The sequence below is a fragment of the Ascidia mentula genome, chromosome 4, assembly GCF_947561715.1.
Source record: "Ascidia mentula chromosome 4, kaAscMent1.1, whole genome shotgun sequence".
NCBI classification, from domain to species: Eukaryota; Metazoa; Chordata; class Ascidiacea; order Phlebobranchia; family Ascidiidae; genus Ascidia; species Ascidia mentula.
The window spans coordinates 22,589,910-22,612,438 of NC_138569.1; the positions used below are offsets into that span (position 1 = coordinate 22,589,910).

The 22,529-nt window shown below is 37.4% G+C and overlaps 4 protein-coding genes across 5 annotated transcripts; 1 reads left to right on the plus strand and 3 right to left on the minus strand.

Moving 5' to 3' along the window:
- Positions 1-869: 869 nt before the first annotated feature.
- Positions 870-5,826, minus strand: LOC145898818 (small ribosomal subunit protein mS39-like). Its single transcript, XM_082987446.1, has 16 exons — positions 5,699-5,826; positions 5,502-5,633; positions 5,014-5,145; positions 4,231-4,513; positions 3,885-4,031; positions 3,684-3,797; positions 3,492-3,605; positions 3,218-3,365; positions 2,773-2,910; positions 2,543-2,669; positions 2,336-2,414; positions 2,191-2,284; positions 1,788-1,944; positions 1,612-1,725; positions 1,416-1,482; positions 870-1,239 (listed from the first exon to the last, which is right to left on the minus strand). The coding sequence occupies exons 1-16, from the start codon at positions 5,737-5,739 to the stop codon at positions 1,147-1,149; spliced, it is 1,980 nt and encodes a 659-aa protein (XP_082843572.1). The 5' UTR covers positions 5,740-5,826; the 3' UTR covers positions 870-1,146.
- Positions 5,827-6,528: 702 nt separating this feature from the next.
- LOC145899536 (polypeptide N-acetylgalactosaminyltransferase 4-like) lies at positions 6,529-11,798 on the minus strand. The gene is made up of 10 exons (XM_082988376.1): positions 11,302-11,798; positions 10,845-11,017; positions 10,267-10,386; positions 9,826-9,961; positions 8,768-9,005; positions 8,478-8,654; positions 8,201-8,332; positions 7,971-8,081; positions 7,236-7,388; positions 6,529-7,115 (listed from the first exon to the last, which is right to left on the minus strand). Exons 1-10 carry the CDS (start codon positions 11,685-11,687, stop codon positions 6,987-6,989), a joined length of 1,755 nt encoding a protein of 584 aa, XP_082844502.1. The 5' UTR covers positions 11,688-11,798; the 3' UTR covers positions 6,529-6,986.
- Positions 11,799-14,026: 2,228 nt separating this feature from the next.
- LOC145897503 (uncharacterized) lies at positions 14,027-19,425 on the plus strand. 2 transcript variants are annotated; one of them, XM_082985819.1, is made up of 7 exons: positions 14,027-15,682; positions 16,332-16,439; positions 16,522-17,323; positions 17,545-17,655; positions 18,402-18,535; positions 18,879-18,977; positions 19,096-19,425. In XM_082985819.1, the coding sequence occupies exons 1-7, from the start codon at positions 15,511-15,513 to the stop codon at positions 19,155-19,157; spliced, it is 1,488 nt and encodes a 495-aa protein (XP_082841945.1). In that variant the 5' UTR covers positions 14,027-15,510; the 3' UTR covers positions 19,158-19,425. The 2 variants fall into 2 exon arrangements, with proteins under 2 accessions (XP_082841945.1, XP_082841946.1); XM_082985820.1 differs by lacking the exon at positions 17,545-17,655.
- A 1,892-nt stretch (positions 19,426-21,317) lies between these two features.
- LOC145899253 (uncharacterized) lies at positions 21,318-22,527 on the minus strand. Its single transcript, XM_082987986.1, has 3 exons — positions 22,288-22,527; positions 22,122-22,221; positions 21,318-21,429 (listed from the first exon to the last, which is right to left on the minus strand). Exons 1-3 carry the CDS (start codon positions 22,474-22,476, stop codon positions 21,347-21,349), a joined length of 372 nt encoding a protein of 123 aa, XP_082844112.1. The 5' UTR covers positions 22,477-22,527; the 3' UTR covers positions 21,318-21,346.
- Between the last annotated feature and the right edge of the window lie 2 nt (positions 22,528-22,529).

Genomic DNA, 22,529 nt, shown 5'->3' on the forward strand with positions numbered 1-22,529 from the left:
CAAACACGATTAGGTGACAGTGGCTATCGTGTTTAGGTAAATCCTGCTCTGCCTTTTTAAATTTGGGTTTAATACAGGTACAAACCAATATTTAAGCGACACCAATCATTATGTTATTTGGTTTAAGCCGGTTTCATAAGGTTTAATCTGTCCTCCATTGTAAAATCTGTTCGCTAGACTGCATTCCTTACTAACCAAACTATTGTAAAATATCAATGTCACACAAACTGTCACTGTGCAACTTGTGTCACGATTGTTTTCAAACAATGGATGCACAATCCTTTATTCGAAGTCTAGCTAGTTAAAGATTAATCTAGAAAAGCCTCAGAAAGCGGCCTATGCCATGTCTGCTTTTCCAAACATTTAAATACAGGACCGGCAATCTGATTCGCAACCGAACGAACAACAATAAACGGTTGGAAATCGAAGACAAGTCTTTTGTAACAAAATCAGCATCCGTTTTTATTTTCACAGAAACCAATGTAGCGCGTCTCGTGTTGGTCGTGAAAAATTCCTTGTAGTAACCGCATTTTGTTTAAAAGTCACCGCCAATTTATTCAAACCGTCATACTGTCACCATGCATTGTGTATCGTTTTCTCGTCTTACTTTCACTTCCCTTTTGTTTTACAATCACCAAACTTGTACCTTCACCGCCGATAACAACCACCGCTTGGAACCTCTAATAACTCTTTCTCTATTCTTTTGCACCTTCGTCTTTTATAAGCCGTTACATTCCCAATCTTAGTGTGATGTTGACATATATACGTTGAAACAGATATGTTCATTTGTTGTTGTGTTAACAACCTGATCACTGCTTAAATGCTGAGACTTTAAAATGCTCTGTATACTGTACGAATAAAACATCACGGATTTTAAGTTACGTTAATCGGTGAGACGTATTGCATGCTGTGCGAAAGATAGCCGGCAAATACAGAGAATAATTTCACACATATATTTTTGTTACGCCTTATTTGGAGTCGGACTGTTAATATATGAAGGTTCGGTTTTTGCCGCTTTACTAGTATTGGAGCTACTCTTGAGTCAGATAGCGCATTTATATTATTAAGGCAATTAATCGAACGCTTCATGAACTTTTCTCAAAACAACAACTGTTCATTCAAATTGCGACAAAATAATCACATCGGTCAAAATGGAAATGGATCAACATTACGTTGGAAACTTTTTTCCTTGGTTTTTGGAATGAAACTTTTCCATTTTTCCTCTAAACCCTCCACAGCCTGCACAAAAATTAAGTAATTAAGTTTGGACCAACAATAAATCTGTCAAATGTGTAAGTCATGAGTTTGCCTTTTATTTTAGTTAAAACATTTTGGCAACAAATTTAAAGCCTTTTATGTTTGATTCTAACCACATATTTTGAATAGATTTGTGCTGTTTGGAATAAAAAGCATACATTTTGTAGGGTTGATGAGTCTGGGTGTTGCTCATGCAGTTTTCGACACAATTCGAGGGACTGCTTACTGGAATAACAAACATTTTAAATTAGTACAAGATACTGTTGCATTACAAACAAAACATGTTTTTTATTGTTAAATGTAATCTATTGTTAAATAAAACAAACGTTTTGCCAGACAACCAAGCTGACTTACTTTATGGGAATTTCACCAAACTTGTTCAAGCACATTTTAACATGCTCTGAAGCGTGAGCTATTGATCCAAATGTGACAATAAATTGAAGCGACAAATTGAGCAGCATGATCTTTCTAATAAAAACAAGAAATAACTGTTGAATTTGCTCCAAAACAGGTGCAAATTTTATATTTACTCTGATTTGTCATCTGAAGTCAGCACATAGAAGCCAAACTTCATGACAATGTGTACAAGCTCGGTGATGGTATCTTTGTCTGCATTGCACGAGAGCTCCATAGCGATTTTCAACCATTCCAAACAGAGTGATGACTCATTTCGCATTCTGTCCAAGTCTGTATACAACATTCACCATTTAACTGTTGTTGTTAGATTGATTTTTTTTTATCTTAGTCTGGTGTTACCCTCATGTGACTAAACCATTTTGGTTTAATCTGCAATGATATTGTAGAATTTATCTGGTGAATACAACATGCAACAATCTTGTGCAAATATGTATTTTTCTTTGTCCCATTGACTAGATGCAAACTTTAACACATCTACTTGTCCAAATATTTTACTTTTACAGAAGTATTTCTTACACAAAGAAAAAGTTGCCGGAAGATATTCTGGTCGATTGTGTCGAAGAATGGCGGACAATAATTCCATTTTTCCATTGGAATTGAATGAAAATTTCTATGAAATTGTTGGTTAAACAATTTATTTTGTCAAACAAGGAAAACTTACTCTTGGGGTTAATTTGTGTAACATGGACCATGCGTTTTCCATACTGTCATACTTAAGGGAGCAAATTAACATCTTCTTCCTGCAGCAAAAAAGAACCTATCCAATAGGTTTAGCATTTCAATGCATTTAAACCATTGCTTTATTTGGACAACCTTTAATAAAGTTTTTCCACAAAAGCTGGACTACACTTAAGCTTGGGATACTTACAAAAACCTATATTCCATGTTTGATATTTGAACAAGTTTATAGTTGTCATAACTTGTAATAACCTCCCACAAAATCTTTATGGATTTTATGTCATTTAGTTTGTATTGTAAGAAGTCAAGAGCTGCCACTGCACATAAAGTTAAAAAAATTATTTGCATATTTTAATAATTATTTACAAAATTACTTGTTGAATTCGTTCATCAGTTTTAGGCAAGCAAAAAGAAAGTTACCTTCCCGGGGAGTTGACTTAAACTTCTTTCCCCTCATATTTTTGACAATACACAAATTCATTTGGTCAATGGCCTCTTTTTCAAGTTTGAATCCTCCAACTCTGTACATCATTGCCCCATACATACTTAAACTTTCATCTGAAAGCTAATCTCATTGACACCCCAAACATATCCCCAGTTTGGAACAGATAATGAAGATAATTTACAAATGCAGGTTGTGTTCAGGACATGTGATTAATTTATGTAAAGAAGCAGGTTATTTTAACAATAGTTCAAGCTATGGGAATATTGTGATGGAATTTATATTCAGGGCAAAGCTTCAGGTGGTCAGGTTAATGCTGTGTGAAAATGGCAGTAGATAAAAGTCATTGTAGCAATTGGTGTTACAATTATACTTGATCGAAAACATTAAATTTAAACTTTTGAAATCGACATGTATTTTTACCTATCCCGGCAACTTTTAACTCATTCAATATTTTTGACCAAATTTTGAAATGTTTTTGGGGCGACCACGTGTTTGATGCCATGAACAGGAAAATGAATGTTTCTTCGTTCGGCCAAAAACCATTTCTGTAAATGGTTTCCAGCCAAGTCTATGATACAAAAAAAATTAAAATTTGTTACATGCAACCAACCAACAGTGTTGAGCGGTTTCAAGCCATTAATAAAATCCAACTTTACGATAAACAAAACAGATCCTTTCTGGCAAAAAATCTGACCTTGCCGTGATTCCGGGAAACCAAAGTCATTGCGTTGTAGGTTTTTAAGTCAGCAATTGTTTTGTCTTGAAAATATTTTGAATATATTGAAACAGCTTTCTCAAATTGTTTTGCCTAAGAATGCAATAATTAATTTATTAAGATTGAATTTTGAAGTGAATAAATAACCCTTAAACAAATTTACGTGCTTACTTTGGTACATGATGTAATGTAGGCCATTATATGTTCTGGGCTTGGGAATGGAAGGGCGTTCATAACTTTGTCCAATAATTCTATGTTTCCACTTTTGCTCACTCTGAACATCATCTGTTAAAATGTTGCATTGTTACCGTCATCGCTACTGGCAACACAAAATATATCATTTAAAGCATGGATATTAACACAAAATCCTACTTCATGTGGAAATTTTTTGTATACTTCGATGGTGTCATCGCAGCAATGGCAGAAGGAGAGGAAACCGATCAGTTGGTTAACGAGCTGTTCCGGGATTTCAGTGTCATTTTTTCTCAATGACAAAAACATGTTGGCAGCTTTTTCTGCCTGAAACAAAACAGGATCTGTTTTAAACAAAGTAGCAGAATGGGGTCTTCCCAACCTTAATATTAAAATGGATTTTAACTTGGTTTCAGTTAAAATATATTTTCACATAGCTTAAAATTGTTCTTTTAGCATTCAGGATGTTGTAAAGCTTTCATACAGAACCACCAAACATGTATTTAAGTAAACAGAACATTTGAACCTTTTGTTGTCTCAATAATGTTTTTAAAGATTCCACAGAAACTTCCAGACTTGTCCCATGGATTTCTTTGAACAATTCCTCCTCTTCAAAAATTGTTTTTCTTTTATCTTCTGTTTTGGATTCATCTAACATTGAAATGTTTCCGTCACCGTCAAGGGGATCATGGGAAAATTCTTCGTCAGGATTTTTCTCCAGCCACATCCTCACACCCTCGGCCTCCCAGTCGTGTTCAAACAATGCCTTCTGTTTGGAAATGACATAATTTGCTGCCATGATTCCACTTCTGGTAAAACATAAATAAAACTTAGGAACAATAATAACAGATTTACTTAGTGAACAACCAGACTGGCCAAAATTGCAGAAAACATTAACGTTATTTATTTTATACATTTCGGCTAAATATCATGCCACCATCAGTTTAAATAAATTATAAACAAATAAAACATGTCAATGTTTTCATAATTTTGGGCAAGTTTCCTTGTTCTCACAAATAAAACTTTTACAGACTCATTTTCGAAAAAAATTATAAGAAAGGGAGACATTTTAAATCAGCTGCAGACAAAAAAATAAACGATTCTGTTGACACACTAAGCACTTATTGCTTTGCAGTTTGTAGTGTAATGCGCCTTAGAGGTCACAAGTGTTCTTTTATACTGCTCAACAATAGAGACACTACACAACATAGATGCAATAATACACCAGTTTTCTGTTGCATGGGGCTTGTTTTTAACAATGAAACCGGAGACAAAAATACAAAACAAAAGAGAATTGGCCCAGAATTACTTTCTTGCTCTAGATTTAAATGACCCCACATTCGTTCTTCCCCAATACTGTGGAGATACAGAACTGGAATATTCTGGTTGTAGAGAAAACTGCACTGTCCCATCCAAAGCTTCGAGTACGGCTGTCTTTGACCTTCACAAAACAACATATCAATTTTATAACATACTGGATGCTGCAGTAAAAGTGCACACCAAAGTCAGGTAGAAATATGACATGCTTGTTACTGTTCATCACATTTTTCCTTTAATTTCTGTAAATTTTTTTTGTGTTTGGTATTTTTGAATATATATTCTATGACTATTTCTGCTTTGCCTCAACAAGAAATCCCCCCCCCCCCCCCCCCAATACATTCACAACTGCACTACATGTGTTATTCTAAAGAACTCCCATCTAAACCAATGCAAATCTTTACCTGCAACATTAAAATCGCACCAATTGATGACATGAAGTCGAACTGCATGAATAACAATAATAAAAAATAAACACACCATTTTTTAGCTTTAGGGATTTTCACTTCAGCCCGAAGTTGCTTCTCAATAATTTCTTTTGCACTTAATGGAGATGAAGCATTGCTTGTGTAAAATGCATTGACACAAATACAACACCTCTTCAACGGGTTTCTTCAAACAAATAAAGTTCCTGTATGAATGTTCGCCATAACATAGCAACAAATTGAATAACTTACCTGCTCAACATGGCATAGTTCGATGTAAACATGAAATGCATTTTGAATTACTAACTTCATTCCAACACACATTTTCTAAACAAATGTGAAAAAATCACTTTTGTCATTCCGACACAATTCGAAAAATGTTTCGCATGACTCAACAAAATTTTAACCTAATTTTATAAACCTTGCAGCTAGTTTCCTAAAATTTAAGCACAACTACAGCGCAAAAAATACGAAACGCAAATAACTAAAAACAAACAATAGAAATTTTGGATACAGTTTAAATCAGAAAGATAATTTTATATTACTGTTTCTTGAAACATGTCGTAAGTGCCAAAATATAAAGAAAACATTTTAATCAGTCATGCATAACGTAAAATCTTTGTTTTGACGAAATTACAAAACTGCCGCATTTCTTGTGGAGAAAGTCCCTAAATGAATTTTGGCAAATGTGGACTTTTTGGATCTCAGCAAATTAAAAATAGTCATAAATACAGCCATTATTTTTTGACGTAAATTTTGGAAATGTGTTTTGACTGCAGGGTAAAATGTGACCATAATTTAACTTCGACAATTCTCTTCATAAATTTTGGTTTTGGAGTTTCTTTACAATATACGGTTTAATAGTCTGTTTTCTTGAAATTAAATAAGTTTTCCGCTAAATACAACTTCTGACTAGACACAACGGAATATTTTACAAACATACGGACTATTCTGTTGAAGCCAAGACGTCAATTTGTTTCTTTCGGAAATAAAAAAATAAATAAAAAAGTTGCCTCGTTTCGCGGAAAACGTCACAACACAGACTGTTCTGTTTGTATTAACAAATAACTACCGTTACGACACAGACTGTTCTGTTTGTATTAACAAATAACTACCGTTACGACACAAAACAAAATTATTTCATGAAAAACATATTTTTTTCGACAGTGGATGTTAAGCTAGGGGTAAAAAATGAGGCTACACATTTTCATTATCCCTTCAAGTTGGGGTTTAAACCCACGAATAATAAATATTGTAAATTTTCTCAACGTAAATAAGATGTTTTTTACGCAAGTGGCATAGAATAAATAAAAGCATCACATAGCAACTAATCCTCTTTTAAATAAAACACAGTACATGACGTCATAAAGTGACGAACAATGCTGAATAATTCAATTTATGGCGTCAACAATCTCTGAATCGTACGTAAGAACAATATTATATTGAATACTGTTCCAACTCTTCAATGACTGCTACGTCACAACACTTGGACGCTCCTTGGACTGCCTAGACTGCGGTTGTATTACGCCACCAAGCGGCATCATGTCCAATACCAGCTTTGGTATCTGTTGCCTTCTTTGCAGGTTGTGAGGATAAGTTCCGGGTTCCCATCCTTGGTTACCCCGGCTTGTAAACATTTATCGTTCAACATGGAACTTATCCTTCCATCCTACAATAAAACAGTGACGTCATATTTTGCTTCCCGGCTGTGACTTCATATTGGTTTGAAGGTCACCGTTTCTAACCACAGTAAATTTACGTCACCATATTAGATGATGGTCTAACTTACAGATGAATGAACCCACTGTTGTACACGGGGTGGTTGGCGGTTGTCAGGGGCACAGTCTAGCATAGTAACCGTGTCGTCAGCACCAACAGCGCTCATGCACATTTCCTTCTCGGAATTAAACCGGACTTCCTTTTTCGTCGTATACTCGAAAAACTAACAACATAACAATAATCTTAAATCTCAAAAAAAGTCAAAATCAAACCAACGGCGACGAAGTGAGTGCTGGATTACACGCTTGCTTAGGGACAAAAATCCAGCAAGCCACATTAATCTCTTCATGATGTAAGTTCAGGATTAAATAGGTTATACGATCAACACATTTAACGTTAATTCCCTCATACATATTCATGAATTTGTAGCTTTGTTCTTTAATGTTTTTCACTTAACTTTGGGGCGCTTTACATCTTTTTATTGTTTTGCTCCAGGACAAGCAGAGCTCTAAAATCGAGCACTGGCCAGGTCACAAACATTGCCAGTGTAATTTTCTGGCAGAATTTTAACAAAATTATAAAGAAATTAAAAAGCAAACCCCCCACAATCCACCACCGAAATTAGCCTCCCAAACTTTAAACCTGTTTTGAATGGAATTTATGGCAAGACCCCAAGGAAAGTGGCCTCCCAAACCACGTGTTAGTAAGATTGGAAAATCTCTGCATTGTTTTGAAGTATTTGACCATGTAGTGAATACATTTCCCCCTTCCACTGTTACCAATCTTTACATGAAATAAAAAGTACCTGATTTCCACCTTGGCCGTGACAACCAAACACGGAAACCCTTCCCCCAGTCGGATTGTGCTGAGGGGGGGCGTAATCAAGACAATATGACGTCATACCGCTGTTCCGAAACTGGTTGCGTTAAAGTTTTGCATAACAACAAAACATGTCAAAAAACATCATGTTAGAACTGAACATTTCGCATTTAGTATTCTAGAATATTCTGGGTTCAAACGTTGGTGACAACTTACAGCTCCATAATATCCGGGTCGGTCTTCAGGGACGTGAAGGTCCGGATAAACATTTTCCAAATACCATTTAAAATTTTTACACTGGAGGCGCTCACGTAACATTTTCCGGTCAGATACGTCTCCATAGTCCTCCTGTTATGATGTCATAATTGTGATTATGAAGAGATAAAGTTATTTTAGTATTAACAACGAGAGAAGTGCAAACAGCCACAGTGGGGGGTTGAATTCTACAAAACAACCAAAAGCTTTTAAAACATTCGCCTAGTAGAGGAATTACCTTTTTCGCGTGTGGATTCCTTATGTAGAAATGTTGTTTATAATCGTCCATCCACACCTCGGCAGCTCTTAAGGTGTTTGTGACAAACTTCGGTCGGGGGTAGGGTGATTGTTTGGGGAACACGTGACCTACGTGGGAACAAGGTATTGTCTCCAGTTTCCCGCCGCACATCCATGTCTGTGACCGAATAATGGTTCAGTAATAGCGGAAGTACCGGTGTTGATTGTGGTTTAAAGCAAATTTTTTATGACGTTTTTTTTTCCGGAAAGTTAAAGGATTTGTTGACTGACCCTGAATGAAAGTTCCAGATTTTCCCCGCCCCAGATTTCCATTCCGGCGTCGTAAGTTCCAATGTGGGAAAAATAAGTTTTACTGACGGCGAATAACCCGCCTGCCATGGTAGGTGATCTTATCGGGTCGACCGGGGATTTCCTTCTCCTCCTCTCATGGTCTGGGATCGTATGCCACTGGAAAGTGAGCCTCCAGTCAAAGCCACCGATCTGTGGCTCGTGGCCTCCGTAGTAATACCTGAAATATTCAACATTACTGCGGATGCAGGATCCTTTCTCGGTGGTTATTTAATTTTTATTTTGTTAGAACAATTTTTTTTTAAATGTTTGAGTCAAAACCTCTAGGGCAATTTGCACGAATTGTATCAACCCGTGTTAAGGCTCACGTTGAACAAATATTAAATAAAACCTTACATTTGTTCAATATTTCATTTGATTTTAACGTCATTGGTTCGTGACAAAGTTAAAACGCCCACATACAGGATGTGGGAAACCAACCGAGCTTCTTCACTGAATCCAACACTCACCACAGCATCCCCGGATAGCAATCATCCTAACTTAAAGGGAGTCGTGACCAACCCTTAATCTCACCAGGCTTTAACCTGAGCCCACCGGCTTAACACAGGTGATTGTTATGCAATTGAGGCATCACATGTTTTGTAACCTGCCACGCCAACATGTGACAATAAATTGTTGTGGACTTTGTACTTCCCGCCTACTCAAGGTCATATGGGTTCAAGCCCCATGATGTAACAGATCACTAGAAAATGTTATCGAACAATGTTTAAAGAAACAATGTTTCTATGGTGACCGCGCACGTCATAGACAAATATTTAACGCCACGTTGCCCCTAAGATGGTTTGACCTTGACAAGGTGCGAATATCCGTAGGAAACACCAGAGCAAAAAATCAGAAGGTGTTTGTTCACGTGTTGCGAAGGTGGGGGGGCCTCCCTCACACAAACATCATAAAAGTTTAAGTTTTAAGTTTTTTTTAAAGTTTAATTGAGGTTGTATAAACAAATTCTCCGTCGGCGCTCAGTATATTATCGAACTTACTCAAAGGTGTTGTAGTCAATAGTGTCGATCACAGGGACAACGATAACTGTTTCATCTTGCATTATCCTTTCAAGTAATGGTTCCAGCCACCCAGACATGCACTCGCAGTGACAATCAAGGAAAGTCAGTACCTCCCCTGAAAAAGCAACAACATTTTTTCAACATCTGGAATAACTTCCAGTGTTGATCACCATCAAATAAGTTTGCTGTAACATCATATAATGAATATAGTATGCGGTTACCACTATACATATTTTAATTGTGGTCGTAACAAAGAGTTTACACCAATGTGCTATTACGTCACAATCGTGATAAAAAGCAAACTTCCAAAGGAAAAAATATGTAGAAATTAGAAGACATAGGAATGTAGCTCTTCTTATACAAGGAAATGAATCATGGTCGTCGATGGAAACCAGCATGTGACACATTTTATTTACCGACCTTGAGCAAGTGAAGCTCCAAGTAATCTTGCACGAACCAAACCCTCCCTCTGTTTGGTTCGAACCAAACGAACTCTCTTCATATTATTCAGGAAGTCCTCCAACTTGCCTTTCAGATATGCTGCAAAATTGAACACGATGTTCAAAAATACTTTGGAAATGCCGGCTAGGCTACATACAATTCCCAGGTTAAGTTTTGTCGTCAGAAATCTGGCGATTCTCTCTGTGATTTTACAAACCACAAATATATGAACAGACTTAACCGAACTCTTGACAACTTCAACATATTCGCATGAAGTTATTTTTATATTTTGAAATAAAATGCAAATGACACGAACGAGTCAACGGCCGGTCAGGATATTTTCAGATCAAAAACTCCATGAATTCATCTCTGGTGTTTATCAGGGCTCACGTTTTGGCGGCGTTCTTGCTGAAGTATTTAAAATGTCAAACAGAATGTCAAAATTATGGTGGTAAACTGAGGCATGATAAACACACGTGACACAAATGTTTTTTTGGCGTTGGGTCGTTGTAGATGCAATGGCGAGCCGGCAACATTCTCTACGCGGAACTACTAACGTTTGTCGCTGTAATCATCCACCAATATAATTTCTTCAAGCAGTGAAGTCGGAGAGCTGTGCAGGACGCTGTATATTGTACGTATTAATGTTGACCAGCCCTCATTGTAGAATGCAATAATCACACTAGTCGTAGGCATCCGACGGTAATTAAACGGAGCCCTCTGTCGGCATCTGCAACATTAACGTAATTATTGTTTATATTGGGATAAATACATTCCACGGGAAGTTTGGGCACATTCTACATAAATATTTATACCCCTTACATCAACCACGATCCATTGTCACTCTGTCAACTGGGGTACTGCTTATACATAATTAATGAGTAGAGGTTTCGAATTGTTTACGTCCAGCGTATATTTGAGTTAACTCCAGAACTGATTACAATGTTTGGTTTGCTGCTTGGTAGTAATACATTTTCCAGTTTATGTTTATATAAATATCCAACTTGAACTTACTGTTCATGTCGGGAATCCTTAAGGTTCCGGTGGATTGAAATCCTCTCACTTACGAACTGGTTCACAGCAAACGTCTGGATGCTGTCTTCCATGCTCTTCTGTTCCTCATCGTTTAAGTTGAGCAACCTCACAGCACTCCCCCCTTCTCCCGGACCTTTCATGTCCATGTCACGTGGTCTGGGCAGGGCGGGGGCAGAGAGCGCCCTGTAGCGGTCATCCACTACAACCTCATCACTTCCGACACTTTCCGTCCCCTCATCCACGGTCTTGAATATTCCATCCTCTTGGGTGAGGTAAAAGTACGTGGCTGTCATGACAACGACCGCTGAGAAGGATAACAAGACCCTTTTGATTCTTGACCTTCGGAACTTCACCAAACTCATCATGAACGTTTATATCTGGACTTGTCACTAACTGTGTCGTCACAATGATACCATTGTTAAAACATTCTTCCCTATGTTAAACTATTAGTTGTGCTAATATTTTCTTTCCTACGACAATCTAGAGACAAAATTTAGGAATATTAAATTACTCCGGGTTTGAAAAACAAAAGAAAAAATACTGGACGCAACGTGATTTCAGCCCAAACGATTCCAAGTCCGAATCGTTTTATCGAGGAACCCAGTGTTCTAATAAACGAGTTGAACGTAAAAGTTTTGCATTGTTTAGTTCTGCAATTACATCGGATGTAACTGTGACATCACAGTAAATAATCGTTGGTTAAATGTATTTTAATTTTTGTCGTATTCCAGACAAGTTTGTGGTTGACTAAACCGCAAAACTTGTACCCTCAATAATATTTTTTTAAAAAGTTGATCAGTCAGAAAATATTTGCCGTGAGGGGATACGAAACATCGTAACAAACCTATTCATGACGTCACAACGATCGATGTGAGGTAATAAAAGTATTGGAAACTCACTGGCTCGAAATAACTGCGATAAAAAAGTGATTCTTGTTAGGTCCTGGGAGCTTATGCCAAGCCAAGCACGAAATTGATGACAACCCACTCACGTTTCTCTTGATGCAGAAATTTCTCGAGGAAAACACGTTAACCACGAATTAATACACAACTTGGTAAGTAACGGTTTGTGTGGAATTGAAAGTTAGATTAAATGTTGGTACATGGAAACTTGCCGTCTTATAGGAAATGAGACTCCACAAAAATATTTGTCCTTACAGAGAATTTGGTTTAGGTTTGAAAAAATTTACAAAAGTAAATCTACAAACTTTGTTTTTAAGTCCTGTTGATACCCAAACCCTAAATACGTAGGTTAAACATGCAAATAAATTGATGCTGTAGGTTAAATTAACGCTTGTAAACTTAATACAATATTAAGAAAACTCTTAAAGCGTGTAAACTTATATCACGCTAAGCTTGTGTTAAAAGGACAATTACAGAACACAGCGGCGTAACAGTACAAAGTATTTCGCCTCGGGGTTGAGTCTCGTGTTTTTGCCAAGAGGGAATCGCGGCCTTGCATGCCGATTAGACACAACGCCATGTTATTAAAATCTTCCTGTCGATTTAGCCGTTTAGAAATCAGTAAAAAAAACTTGGCGGCGAAATGTTTAAACAACCAAAAGAGTGACATCATTACCGCTAGACCAGACTGCTGGGAAAGTAAACAATAATCAAATTACGTCACAATGGCATTCTGTCAATACTAAACAGTCTATTTATTAATATCGACATTCATATTGCTTATAACCTATTGCATTTAAAGTTTTAAAAGATAGACCAAATTTGGTTGTTTAAACATTTCAAGTTTTAAATTCACAAACGCGCGTAAGTATTTTAGATTTGGTTTTATTGACATATTACCTGTACGCTGTACCAGTCATTCAACTGCCAGTTTTAAACTAACCTTATATAGCCACTTCCTTAACAAGCCTGCATCCCACCGTACAGCTTGTACCGGGAGAAACGCAAGCCACAATAAACGATATTGCCACATACGCATTAAAGATCTTTTAATCTTTGCCTGGAATTTGGTCAGTTTTTACAACTAACAAAACTGACCAAAATCCAGGCTGGGAGTAAAATAGGTTAAAATCTGATTACGTTCAGACTTCTCTGTACACGGTATACATAAAACTATAGCATCAAACGGCATTAGGACTTACACCTTCTCCTAGAACCCAACCATAACCGAGCAAAGCCATACCTGCTTAGATAGAAGAACAACTACACGCAAACACTAACGTGGAAGTAAACTTCTTCCCATTTACGCGTCACGCACCAGTAACCAACAGGAAGCTTTTTTTCCTTTTTTATCAATAGAAGTAATATTGCAAAAGCAGCATACTTTACCTCCGGAATGTTCTTAGCTTTTTTATATGTAAGAAACTGGTTGTGATAGATGATACAAGTCTAATGAAATAGCACATGCATGCAACGTATTGGATAGCTACATTTTTGTAGTAAGATAAAAAAACATATTTTGACATCTTCGCAAAATTTGTGGCTAAGCAAAAATTAAAAATACAAAAATGGTTTGACAATAAATTCCGGAATGGTCGGAACCATATTGACAAGAGAGTTTGCTACTAATCGTTGTTGTAAACACAGATTCACAATGATCCATTAAGGAAGCAAAATACTCACCACGATTGACGGATTATAGTGTTTTGGCAATAATTTCTGGCATCGCATAAACCTGCGTGCGTGTGAATACAAACAACCTGCCAAAGTTGTGCTAAAAATGTTCACGAACGGTCATCAAATGTTGTTCAGTAATGAATATTGTGTTTGCTTTTAACGTTACTTTTATTTAAATGCAGTATGAATAAATTGTTTACAACTGGGGTAGAGCTCTGGCATTAAATTTTTATTACAAGTGTAATTTTGTGACTGTATGTGTTAATTTTAGATTTAATTGTTTTAAAATATAAAGTTTTTTATTGTTCAGTAATGTGCATTTAAATGTAGCACTAAAGCCAATGAAAACATATATGAATGTAGCTTTTTTGGTTCTAATTATTCTATGCGAGATTGATGATGGTTATGCTACCGTGCAAGCATTAGACCAAATTTTTTTAACTGGTATTTCAAAAACAAATATCTTTTATTAAACTTGAAAACTCTACGATCTATCTGTGACTTCAACATAAAGGTTTTAACAACCAACATTTTTCAGATTTTAAAATATTTAAACTTTAGTTTTGTTGTGCTGCATTCGGACATCTTAAGTACGACTTGGCCAGATTGAAAAGGATTTTTCAATAGATGTTGATTTCTCCAACTGCCTAACGTTTTTTTTATGTAATGAACTCATTTGTAATTGCTGCACAGATTGCAGACAAAATTTTGAAAATTTTTTCCAATCATCTAGAGGTGGCACAACAGATAACACTATATAAAAAAGTCCTAACACACAGAAGCAGCATATAACACACACACACAATAATCAGAGCATTTATTTTTAAGTATGGCTTTGTAGATTATAATTATGTGTGAAAGAGATTGACATGTCATGATTCAACCTTAAAAATCTTTTAAATTTAAAAATTGTTTACTGTTGTTTGATTTTATTGCTATAGACTTCCTGAAAGGTAAATATTCCTGTTTTATTTGTTACATCACCATGATTTTGTTGTGTTGTAACTATTTTGTATGGGGGGTGTTGCTAAACATTCATCGCACATATTTTATGGTTAGAACAGGAAGTGATGTCAGTTTCCCTTGATGGGGTTCTACGTCATCTGTGTATACTGCTTCGCCTTTTGTTTGTTGCATTCAGGCATTATGGAGAAAAGTTTTAAAAACCAAAACATAGTGATGTCGTTTATGAGGCCAAGATATTGCTTTTTGAAAGTTAATATTTTAAAATTATTCTAGTGTTGTGTATAAGCTGCAGACAGATGGCCACTGTTTCAACCTAAAAGGTCCCATCAGTATACAATCACCGTCATCTGTATAGTCACCACAAAGTGGAAGTCTTTGCTTGGTCGTTTGGTCAGCAAAGTCATCTGATAGTCACATCAGCTGCACTGATGAGACTTTTTAGGTCGAAACAGTGGCCATCTGTCTGCAGCTTATACACAATTCATATTATTGGCTCCACATTGCTTATCATATTCTTGTGTTGTTTGTTATGTTTTCCATGCTGTTGTTTCCAGAAGGTACAAAGTGAACCACACATATGGTTTAATGCTCGGAAACATTTTAAACTTTATCATAAAATATTTGTTAAACGTAAGGCTTGGACATGCCACCTCCACCACCACCACCACCGTTGACTGGTGTAGTCTCTGCTCCTCCAGCTTTGTCTAAAAATGAAGCAAAGGATAGGAATGCCCTGCTTGGTGATATCTCAAAATTCAGGGGAGCCAAATTGAAGAAAGTGCAAACAAATGATCGCAGTTCTCCTCAGCTCAGCAGTAAGCAGCGATATTATATAGAACTTTAACTTGGTGGTTACAACCACTTGTTCGTGCATCAGGTCTGGTACCGGCCCATGGAGTGAATGTAACCAGTGTATAGTGAAAGAACAAATTGTTTTTTGATTTAAGGATGCTTCACGTCTCATGTTTATGCAGCTCAAAAACAGACCGCTTAACTTACCCAGCTATCATTAACTGTGTCATGTTGTGTTGTATTTTCCAAATCACTGATAACAGTGTTATGAAAAGTTGTAACTTATGTTCTGTTTTCCTATCACACAATAACTGCCGGTCCAAAAAAACTTTACATGAACCAGACAGTAGTGCAAAAATAGTTTGCTCAACTCAGATAATGTGCAATTGGTTTTTATTTGTCCGTGCAATTGGTCTTGTTGGAGTTGTTAAAATTTTTTTCTTGCCTTTTATTCCAACCAATAATTCGTTGTTTAAATCTTTACACAAAATATAAGTTTACAACCCACCAGAATATAAACATCACTAAAAATAATTTGTCGATGAAACGATTTCTTCTATAAAAATAAAAAGTTATTTAGTTTACAGAAAATACAATGTTTGATCTATAGCAAACCACATATTAAAAAAAGGTTTCAACTTAAATAAAATTGAGGTGAAACATTGTCCACAGAACCAAAAACTGGAGGAGGAGGAGGTGGTGGTGGAGGAGGAGGAGGAATGCCAATGGGAGGAGGTTTGTTTGCAGGTGGAGTCCCAAGACTTCCTAAATCATCATCAGGTGACTTGTTAGTTAGAAAATTCCTATTTAAAAAATCAACAAACCTGAACTTTTATGTGATTTTATTATCATGAATTTCCAGGTGGGGGTGCCATGCTACCTCCAGGAAGGGGGACTCCTTCTGGAGCGGGATCTTTAAGAGGAGCTCCACAAGGTTTTAGGTCGCCACGCCAACAACGGCCTCCCCCACCATCACGAAATGAACCTCCACGCTTTGGAAACCAAAGAAATAGTGGTAACCCCCGGCCCATGAGTGGAGGTGGCCCACGCTTCCCCCCACCCCCCGCTGCAGCAGCCCCTACCCCTCCAAGTAATAGCAGTAAACCTGGCACAATTGGAAGATCATCTGGAAGAAGCTTTCCTCCTCCACCAGGCAACACAGCTCCCAGCTCAAGATCTGGTCCACCCCCACCTCTACCATCTTCCCGGGGTCCCCCTCCCCAACTCCCGCCTTCAAGAAACAGTGGACCTCCTCAGCCACCTCCATCCCGGGGAAGCGGACTTCCAGCTCCTCCTTCCAGAAACTCAGGAGGATTTCCTCCACCACCGGCTCCATCTAGAAGCACCTCTGGTCCTCCACAACTTCCTCCATCAAGAGGAGGAAATGCTCCCCCGCCACCATCAAGAGGTGGACCTCCACCTCCCCCACCTGGCAGAAACAACTTGCCCCCTCCACCAGGAGCGGCACTTCAAAATTCTCCCAATAGAATGTCCAACAACAGTGGACCACCACCACCACCTCCATCACGTGGTGATGGACCTTCACGTCGCACTTCATCAATTCATGCCCCCCCACCACCCCCAACTTCGTCCATCCCATCTCGACAGTCAGTAAGAGGTTCTTCACCTGGTGGAAGGCCTTCTGTAAATGGACCGTCAGACAGGTAGGTTTTGTTTGCACAATATTTTGATCTTGACAAATAAAAAGTGTTTTATTGTGGTTTAATTCATGCAATGTAATCATGCTTGTTAGTGTAAAAATTGAGTGAAAAATTATGTACTTCTGTTATTTTGTGCACCGTGTTTTTTTGCAATCTTACATTGGCAACAATAAATGGTCATTGTGGCCAAATGCCCCGTCCCCTAATTCGATTGTATGAAGTAGATATGGGCCCCCAACCCCCTCAAGCAACCCCATGCGCGGATCTCGAAGTTCCGTGCATGACCGAGCGCTGCCTCCACCACCATCACGAAACTCCCATTCCTCAATTGGAAGGTTTGTGATGTCATAATGTGGATGCTGGTTTATTTAATGGTTCAACGAAGATGTTAAGCGAGTTGTTGTCCTTCCAGTAACAATTATAACACCTGCATCCCAAGCACAACTTTTTCCATGTTGCAGTATCACTTCAGTAGCTTAAAATCATGTACAACCAATCACTAGCCACCATTTTCCAAAACAAAATGTTTAACTTGGGATATTCCACCAATGGCAGCCACAATATATTCTTGGTCTCTTTCACTTTATTTTAAAAAAGTTTTTATTCCATTTTTAAGCAAAACCAAGCTATGCATGTGCATGTTGTTTGACCAATAGTATTTATGTATTGCATGAGAAATTTATGTGTTTAATGTTCTGTTCGTATGCAAGTAAATGGTGCTCATTCATGGGTGTTTTGTTGGTATTATTTTTATTTCTTTTACATTCTTAGGCCTAGCACCATTTTTTTTGTTAAATGCAACAAAAACGTCAGTTAACAAAACCTGTTGTGCAACAAAGTAGTGTCATAATCATTCAACTGCTTAAACCCCAATGCTTCTTGACCTTTAGTTGTAAACATGTCTGTAAATCAGGGTGGTTTTTAGCCACTTCTAAGCAAGTAAAGTTTTCAGTTCCCCTGTACCTTCCCCCATATGCGGTCGAATCGCAACTGGAACCAAGTTAGAACTATATAATGCTAGGATTCATTTTTTGATTGGTCCGAGCTGTATATTGTTTGTAATTACTGACGGTTGCCATAGAAACACACCTCCTCCTCCACCTCCTAATCGCAATGACGCAAAAGGTCCACCGCCTCCTCCTAACAGAATGAATGGGATGCAGAACAGCAGAGGATCGATAAGAAATGGACCTCCAGGAGGAGTTTCTGAGGAAGGTAGGAAATGTGTATGATGCAGTCCGTGTTTATATTTTATTATGGAGCTGCAGATGGTACACGTTGTATCCACCTATACAGTCTTAGCTGGTACTTCCTCAAACAATTGTTCACTTTGTGTTACTTTTCAGTGAGCGTCAATTCATTGGATGCCCATAACTAGGTGCCAAACAGCATTTCACAATTGTTTTAATATAGTGTAATGTTTGTCCATTAGATTACCATTGCTTTTGTAAACGTATGCTGTTTGTACAAGACACAACAAAAACATTGCATTGTTCCACGACACATGTGTTATGAGATACTTGACTTTGTTCATCCAAGTATTACATTTTGTTTGCAGATGATTTTGAAAACCGATTTCAGTTTAGCCCTCACCTCCCAAGCCCAGAACCTTACCAGAATTACCCAAAAACCTATCCAAGCCATAACCCAAGAAGAGGTAATAAATGAGTTTCCATTTTCCATCACTAAAAATTACATGGATATTTTTTTGTATAAGATATTAATATAACAAGATATATGTGTGTAACACTGTGTGTATCACTATTTCCTTTCAGCTGCTGCAAATAACAGACGTGTACCCAACGCCAACCCACCTCCACCACCTATGTATGCATGAACCACAACTGTTGGACATTCTATGTGCTGGTAGAGAGAGACATAAGCTTGCAATATATTATTGTTAATCCAATGTTCCAATGCTTGCAACTATTAAACAGGGGTGTTTTTATTTCTTGGAAAATGTTATACTACAAATTACAACTGAAAAACAATTAGCGAGTTTAAGCTAGAAACTTCTATTAGCTGGTGTACCCAAGCTTCTATATCCCCTGTGCATTAACCTCCCTAATATATTGTCGTTTTTTATTTTACTTGATTGAAACTAATACTTCATGTAAATACAAAGAAACTTCTAACTTGTAAAAACAAATTCGAACAGAAGTAAATCTGATCCGAACCCCATAATGCAGGAATTTTGTCAAAAAATATATTTGTCATCTTTGCCTTGGCTTATTGTTGCATGACATCAGTTATATCCGATTGTTGTGAATTTTTTTGCAATACTTGTGTGATTTTACATTGGAATAATTCCTCCTTCTCTCACTATATTATCAAATCAATATTTAGAATGTTTTGTGTGTTCCAAATAATGCCTTCCCATTGTGTGCATGTCAGCGCCACCACGACGCTGGCATTATGTGACCACTACAGGGCGCTCCAGTGCAACTATTTTCTGCTGACTCAAGTGAAATATGGGGAAATTTGTATAATGATGATTTTTTTTGTTACTCTCCCGTCATGACTCTGGGTCGTTACGCGCATACATAGAAATAAAATTAAAGAAAAAATTAGAAGATGTCTTAAAGTGGGTTGTGACTTGTTGGACCAAGCGGCTTCGGTTGAACATTTGTTTCCAGGGGTCTGAACCTGCCCTATCTAAAACGGTTCAAGCAGAGCTCCAGCTTGTTTTTTGTTTGTAAACAGCGTTAGAGGGGATATAATATTTATGTAAAACCAGCGTGTATAATGTCCTAATGCGCATGCGCCAGTTACTGGATTTATTTCAATTCCGGCAGGCTGTCGGTTGGATCAATGTAGAGATCGGTGGTCTGTCCACCAAATAAACAATACTATGTTGCTGTGTTGATTCATGATTGCACCAAGCATTACAAAAGATTTTTTGTTGATAACTTTTTTAATGAATTTTAGTTTTGCCGTGTTTCATCGTGATGATTTACTTAATGGCATATGCCGATTGAACATATACAAGTTGTCGAAGAATTGATTGCAGTCTGCTGCATAATTTAACAAATGATGCGGTTGCATGCTAGTTTGATGCGGTTACATGCCAGATTCTACCAATACGATTAAAAGAACTTGTTTCGGTAAACGCACTTCTGTCCCGCTTGGCGATTGTTCGAATTCGATTGTTCCATTATGTGACGTGATAATACGATGTGGCTATTCATGACTTTGTTGTGTTAATGTACACGTGTAGATTTGCTGAGGTTCCAAAACGCTATACGCCTCAGGAAACCCTGGCAGTCGAATGCTAACGTTGCTCTGGCAATCTGCATTTAAAGTGCGTTTATTGATTAAAAAACAACTTTTTTTTTCAATTTGCAGAAAAACGTATATTAAGTGAGATATGGAGTTGGGCGAAGAAGTAAAAACCATCGAAAGCAGAAGAACCTCGGTTGTGGTCACTGGGTTAAAAAAATTAAATTTTGAGCCAGAAAACGAAGCGTTGAGTCGGTTTTGTTGGAAATGTTACAAGCAGCACAGTAAGTCGACCCTATGCGAAATATCAAGTGGTATTCTTATGCTTCGCAGTGTGGCGATACAGCCTTGTCACGTTATAACACAATAAACTTCGACATTGACTTTATTTCTGTTTAGATTTTGAAGAAAGAGCGCGAAAGAACTACGATGACGTAATGAGTGGTCACGTGTGTCGATTGTTGTCGAACTTGATTGGACGATGGGAGAAGGACGATTCGTTCCTTGGACAATTAAGTTTGTTCGGAATCGATTTCCGGTTTATCGCTAAATGGACGGAAAATCAACAGCGTCGAAAGTGGCGAAAGAGGAGGTCCCAGGCGAAAGTTTTGGAACAATCTGTTGCAAGCCGGAGACCAAGCTACGTGAGCGCCACCTATCGGTACAACAAACAGTAGATAATAATAGTTGCGATTCCGCCAAGAATAAATTGTTGCTGAAATCGTGTTAGTTTTGTGTTTGAAGGTAAACACAAAAAATAATCTCATTCCACTATTTATTGGCAAACGGAAACAGTGTAAATTTTATTCAGGAGTTGTAATATTCCCTTCGATAGTTGATCAGAACCAGTTCCAGCACCACACGTAGAACAAAAATTAAACCATTGAAAACTGAAAAAAAAAAGAAAGTGTTAATTGTCGCATGGTGTCAATATGGAGGGAGGTTAATTAAACTGGTCGATTGTTACTAATGCGGTTAAATGTATTTGACGACATTTTCGGTTTGACAATTTTCGTGTTGACTTTGAGTTGAAAATACACGGTTCCAAAAACAACATATGGTATCTCGAAATAGAGTTTGGTCACCAATAGATCACTCCGAACACGAAAAGGTCTTTCATTGGCTGAGCATTTTAGTAGGTTGTTGTTCAATACCGATAAGAACAGTATTTTGTAATAAAAACGACCTTACAAGAGTTGAGGTACAATTAAATAACAGTTTATAACAAAATGCTGCTAGCTTATATATATTTGCGGCTTGGTGCTTAATATTTTCAACGAACTATGGAGGACGTTGTAAGGCTGCTCTTTCCTGTTTTAAATTTTCTAATCGGGCAATATTATCAGCACACGCCCAATGTACACAAGTAAAACGTCTGGTGCCTAAATACATTGTTAGTTACGTGACAGTAGTGTCTCTTTCCAATCTGCAAGGTTATGTAAGAAAAACAAGACAAACAACTTTCACAGTATTTTTAAACAACTTTTGTTTCTGTTTTTATGGCGCCATGATGCAGAAAAATTGTCCTCAAAATTTAAGGCGCACAATATACAATAAACTGTCCAGTATTTACATAATTCACCTATCAGCAAGCAGGAGATTCTGTCACTTCTTCTTTTGTATCTCGATGTTGTGTAGACAAACCCGAGAATGGACATAATAAATGTGATAACATGGACAACCTGCAGTATAAAACACAACAGCTCTTATCCAGTTTATACAAACAATAGTGTAATCCAACTACCTACCAAGGCAATGTATGTAAAACTTTGAGTTGTAAGCAGTGGTTTTCCAATGGTGTATTGTACAACGTCGTTGGTGAGCCCACCGAGCAGCAAGATTCCACTGACAGCCGATATTCTTGAAAATAATTCGTCTTTTCGGAGCCATTTGCGAGTTTCCTTTGTCGAAATGTCACCAGATGAAGATCTGGCCATTCCATACTTAAGACGTTGTCGGAAATTGCTTTAAATTATTCCATTTTTTGATC

Coding starts and splice junctions, on each gene's coding strand:
- LOC145897503 (XM_082985819.1), top strand. CDS start 15,511: ATGCCACCTCCACCACCACCACCACCGTTGACTGGTGTAGTCTCTGCT. Junction 15,683..16,331: donor CAGTTCTCCTCAGCTCAGCA/GTAAGCAGCGAT, acceptor CATTGTCCACAG/AACCAAAAACTGGAGGAGGA. Junction 16,440..16,521: donor ACTTCCTAAATCATCATCAG/GTGACTTGTTAG, acceptor ATGAATTTCCAG/GTGGGGGTGCCATGCTACCT.
- LOC145899253 (XM_082987986.1), bottom strand. CDS start 22,476: ATGGCCAGATCTTCATCTGGTGACATTTCGACAAAGGAAACTCGCAAA. Junction 22,222..22,287: donor GTTTTACATACATTGCCTTG/GTAGGTAGTTGG, acceptor TTTATACTGCAG/GTTGTCCATGTTATCACATT. Junction 21,430..22,121: donor AATCTCCTGCTTGCTGATAG/GTGAATTATGTA, acceptor TTTTTTTTTCAG/TTTTCAATGGTTTAATTTTT.
- LOC145899536 (XM_082988376.1), bottom strand. CDS start 11,687: ATGATGAGTTTGGTGAAGTTCCGAAGGTCAAGAATCAAAAGGGTCTTG. Junction 10,387..10,844: donor GGATGATTACAGCGACAAAC/GTTAGTAGTTCC, acceptor TCAATTTTGCAG/CATATCTGAAAGGCAAGTTG. Junction 7,389..7,970: donor ACGGCCAAGGTGGAAATCAG/GTACTTTTTATT, acceptor TTATGTTGTTAG/TTTTTCGAGTATACGACGAA.
- LOC145898818 (XM_082987446.1), bottom strand. CDS start 5,739: ATGCATTTCATGTTTACATCGAACTATGCCATGTTGAGCAG. Junction 2,670..2,772: donor TAAGTCAACTCCCCGGGAAG/GTAACTTTCTTT, acceptor CTTTATGTGCAG/TGGCAGCTCTTGACTTCTTA. Junction 1,240..1,415: donor ACTCATCAACCCTACAAAAT/GTATGCTTTTTA, acceptor ATTTTTGTGCAG/GCTGTGGAGGGTTTAGAGGA.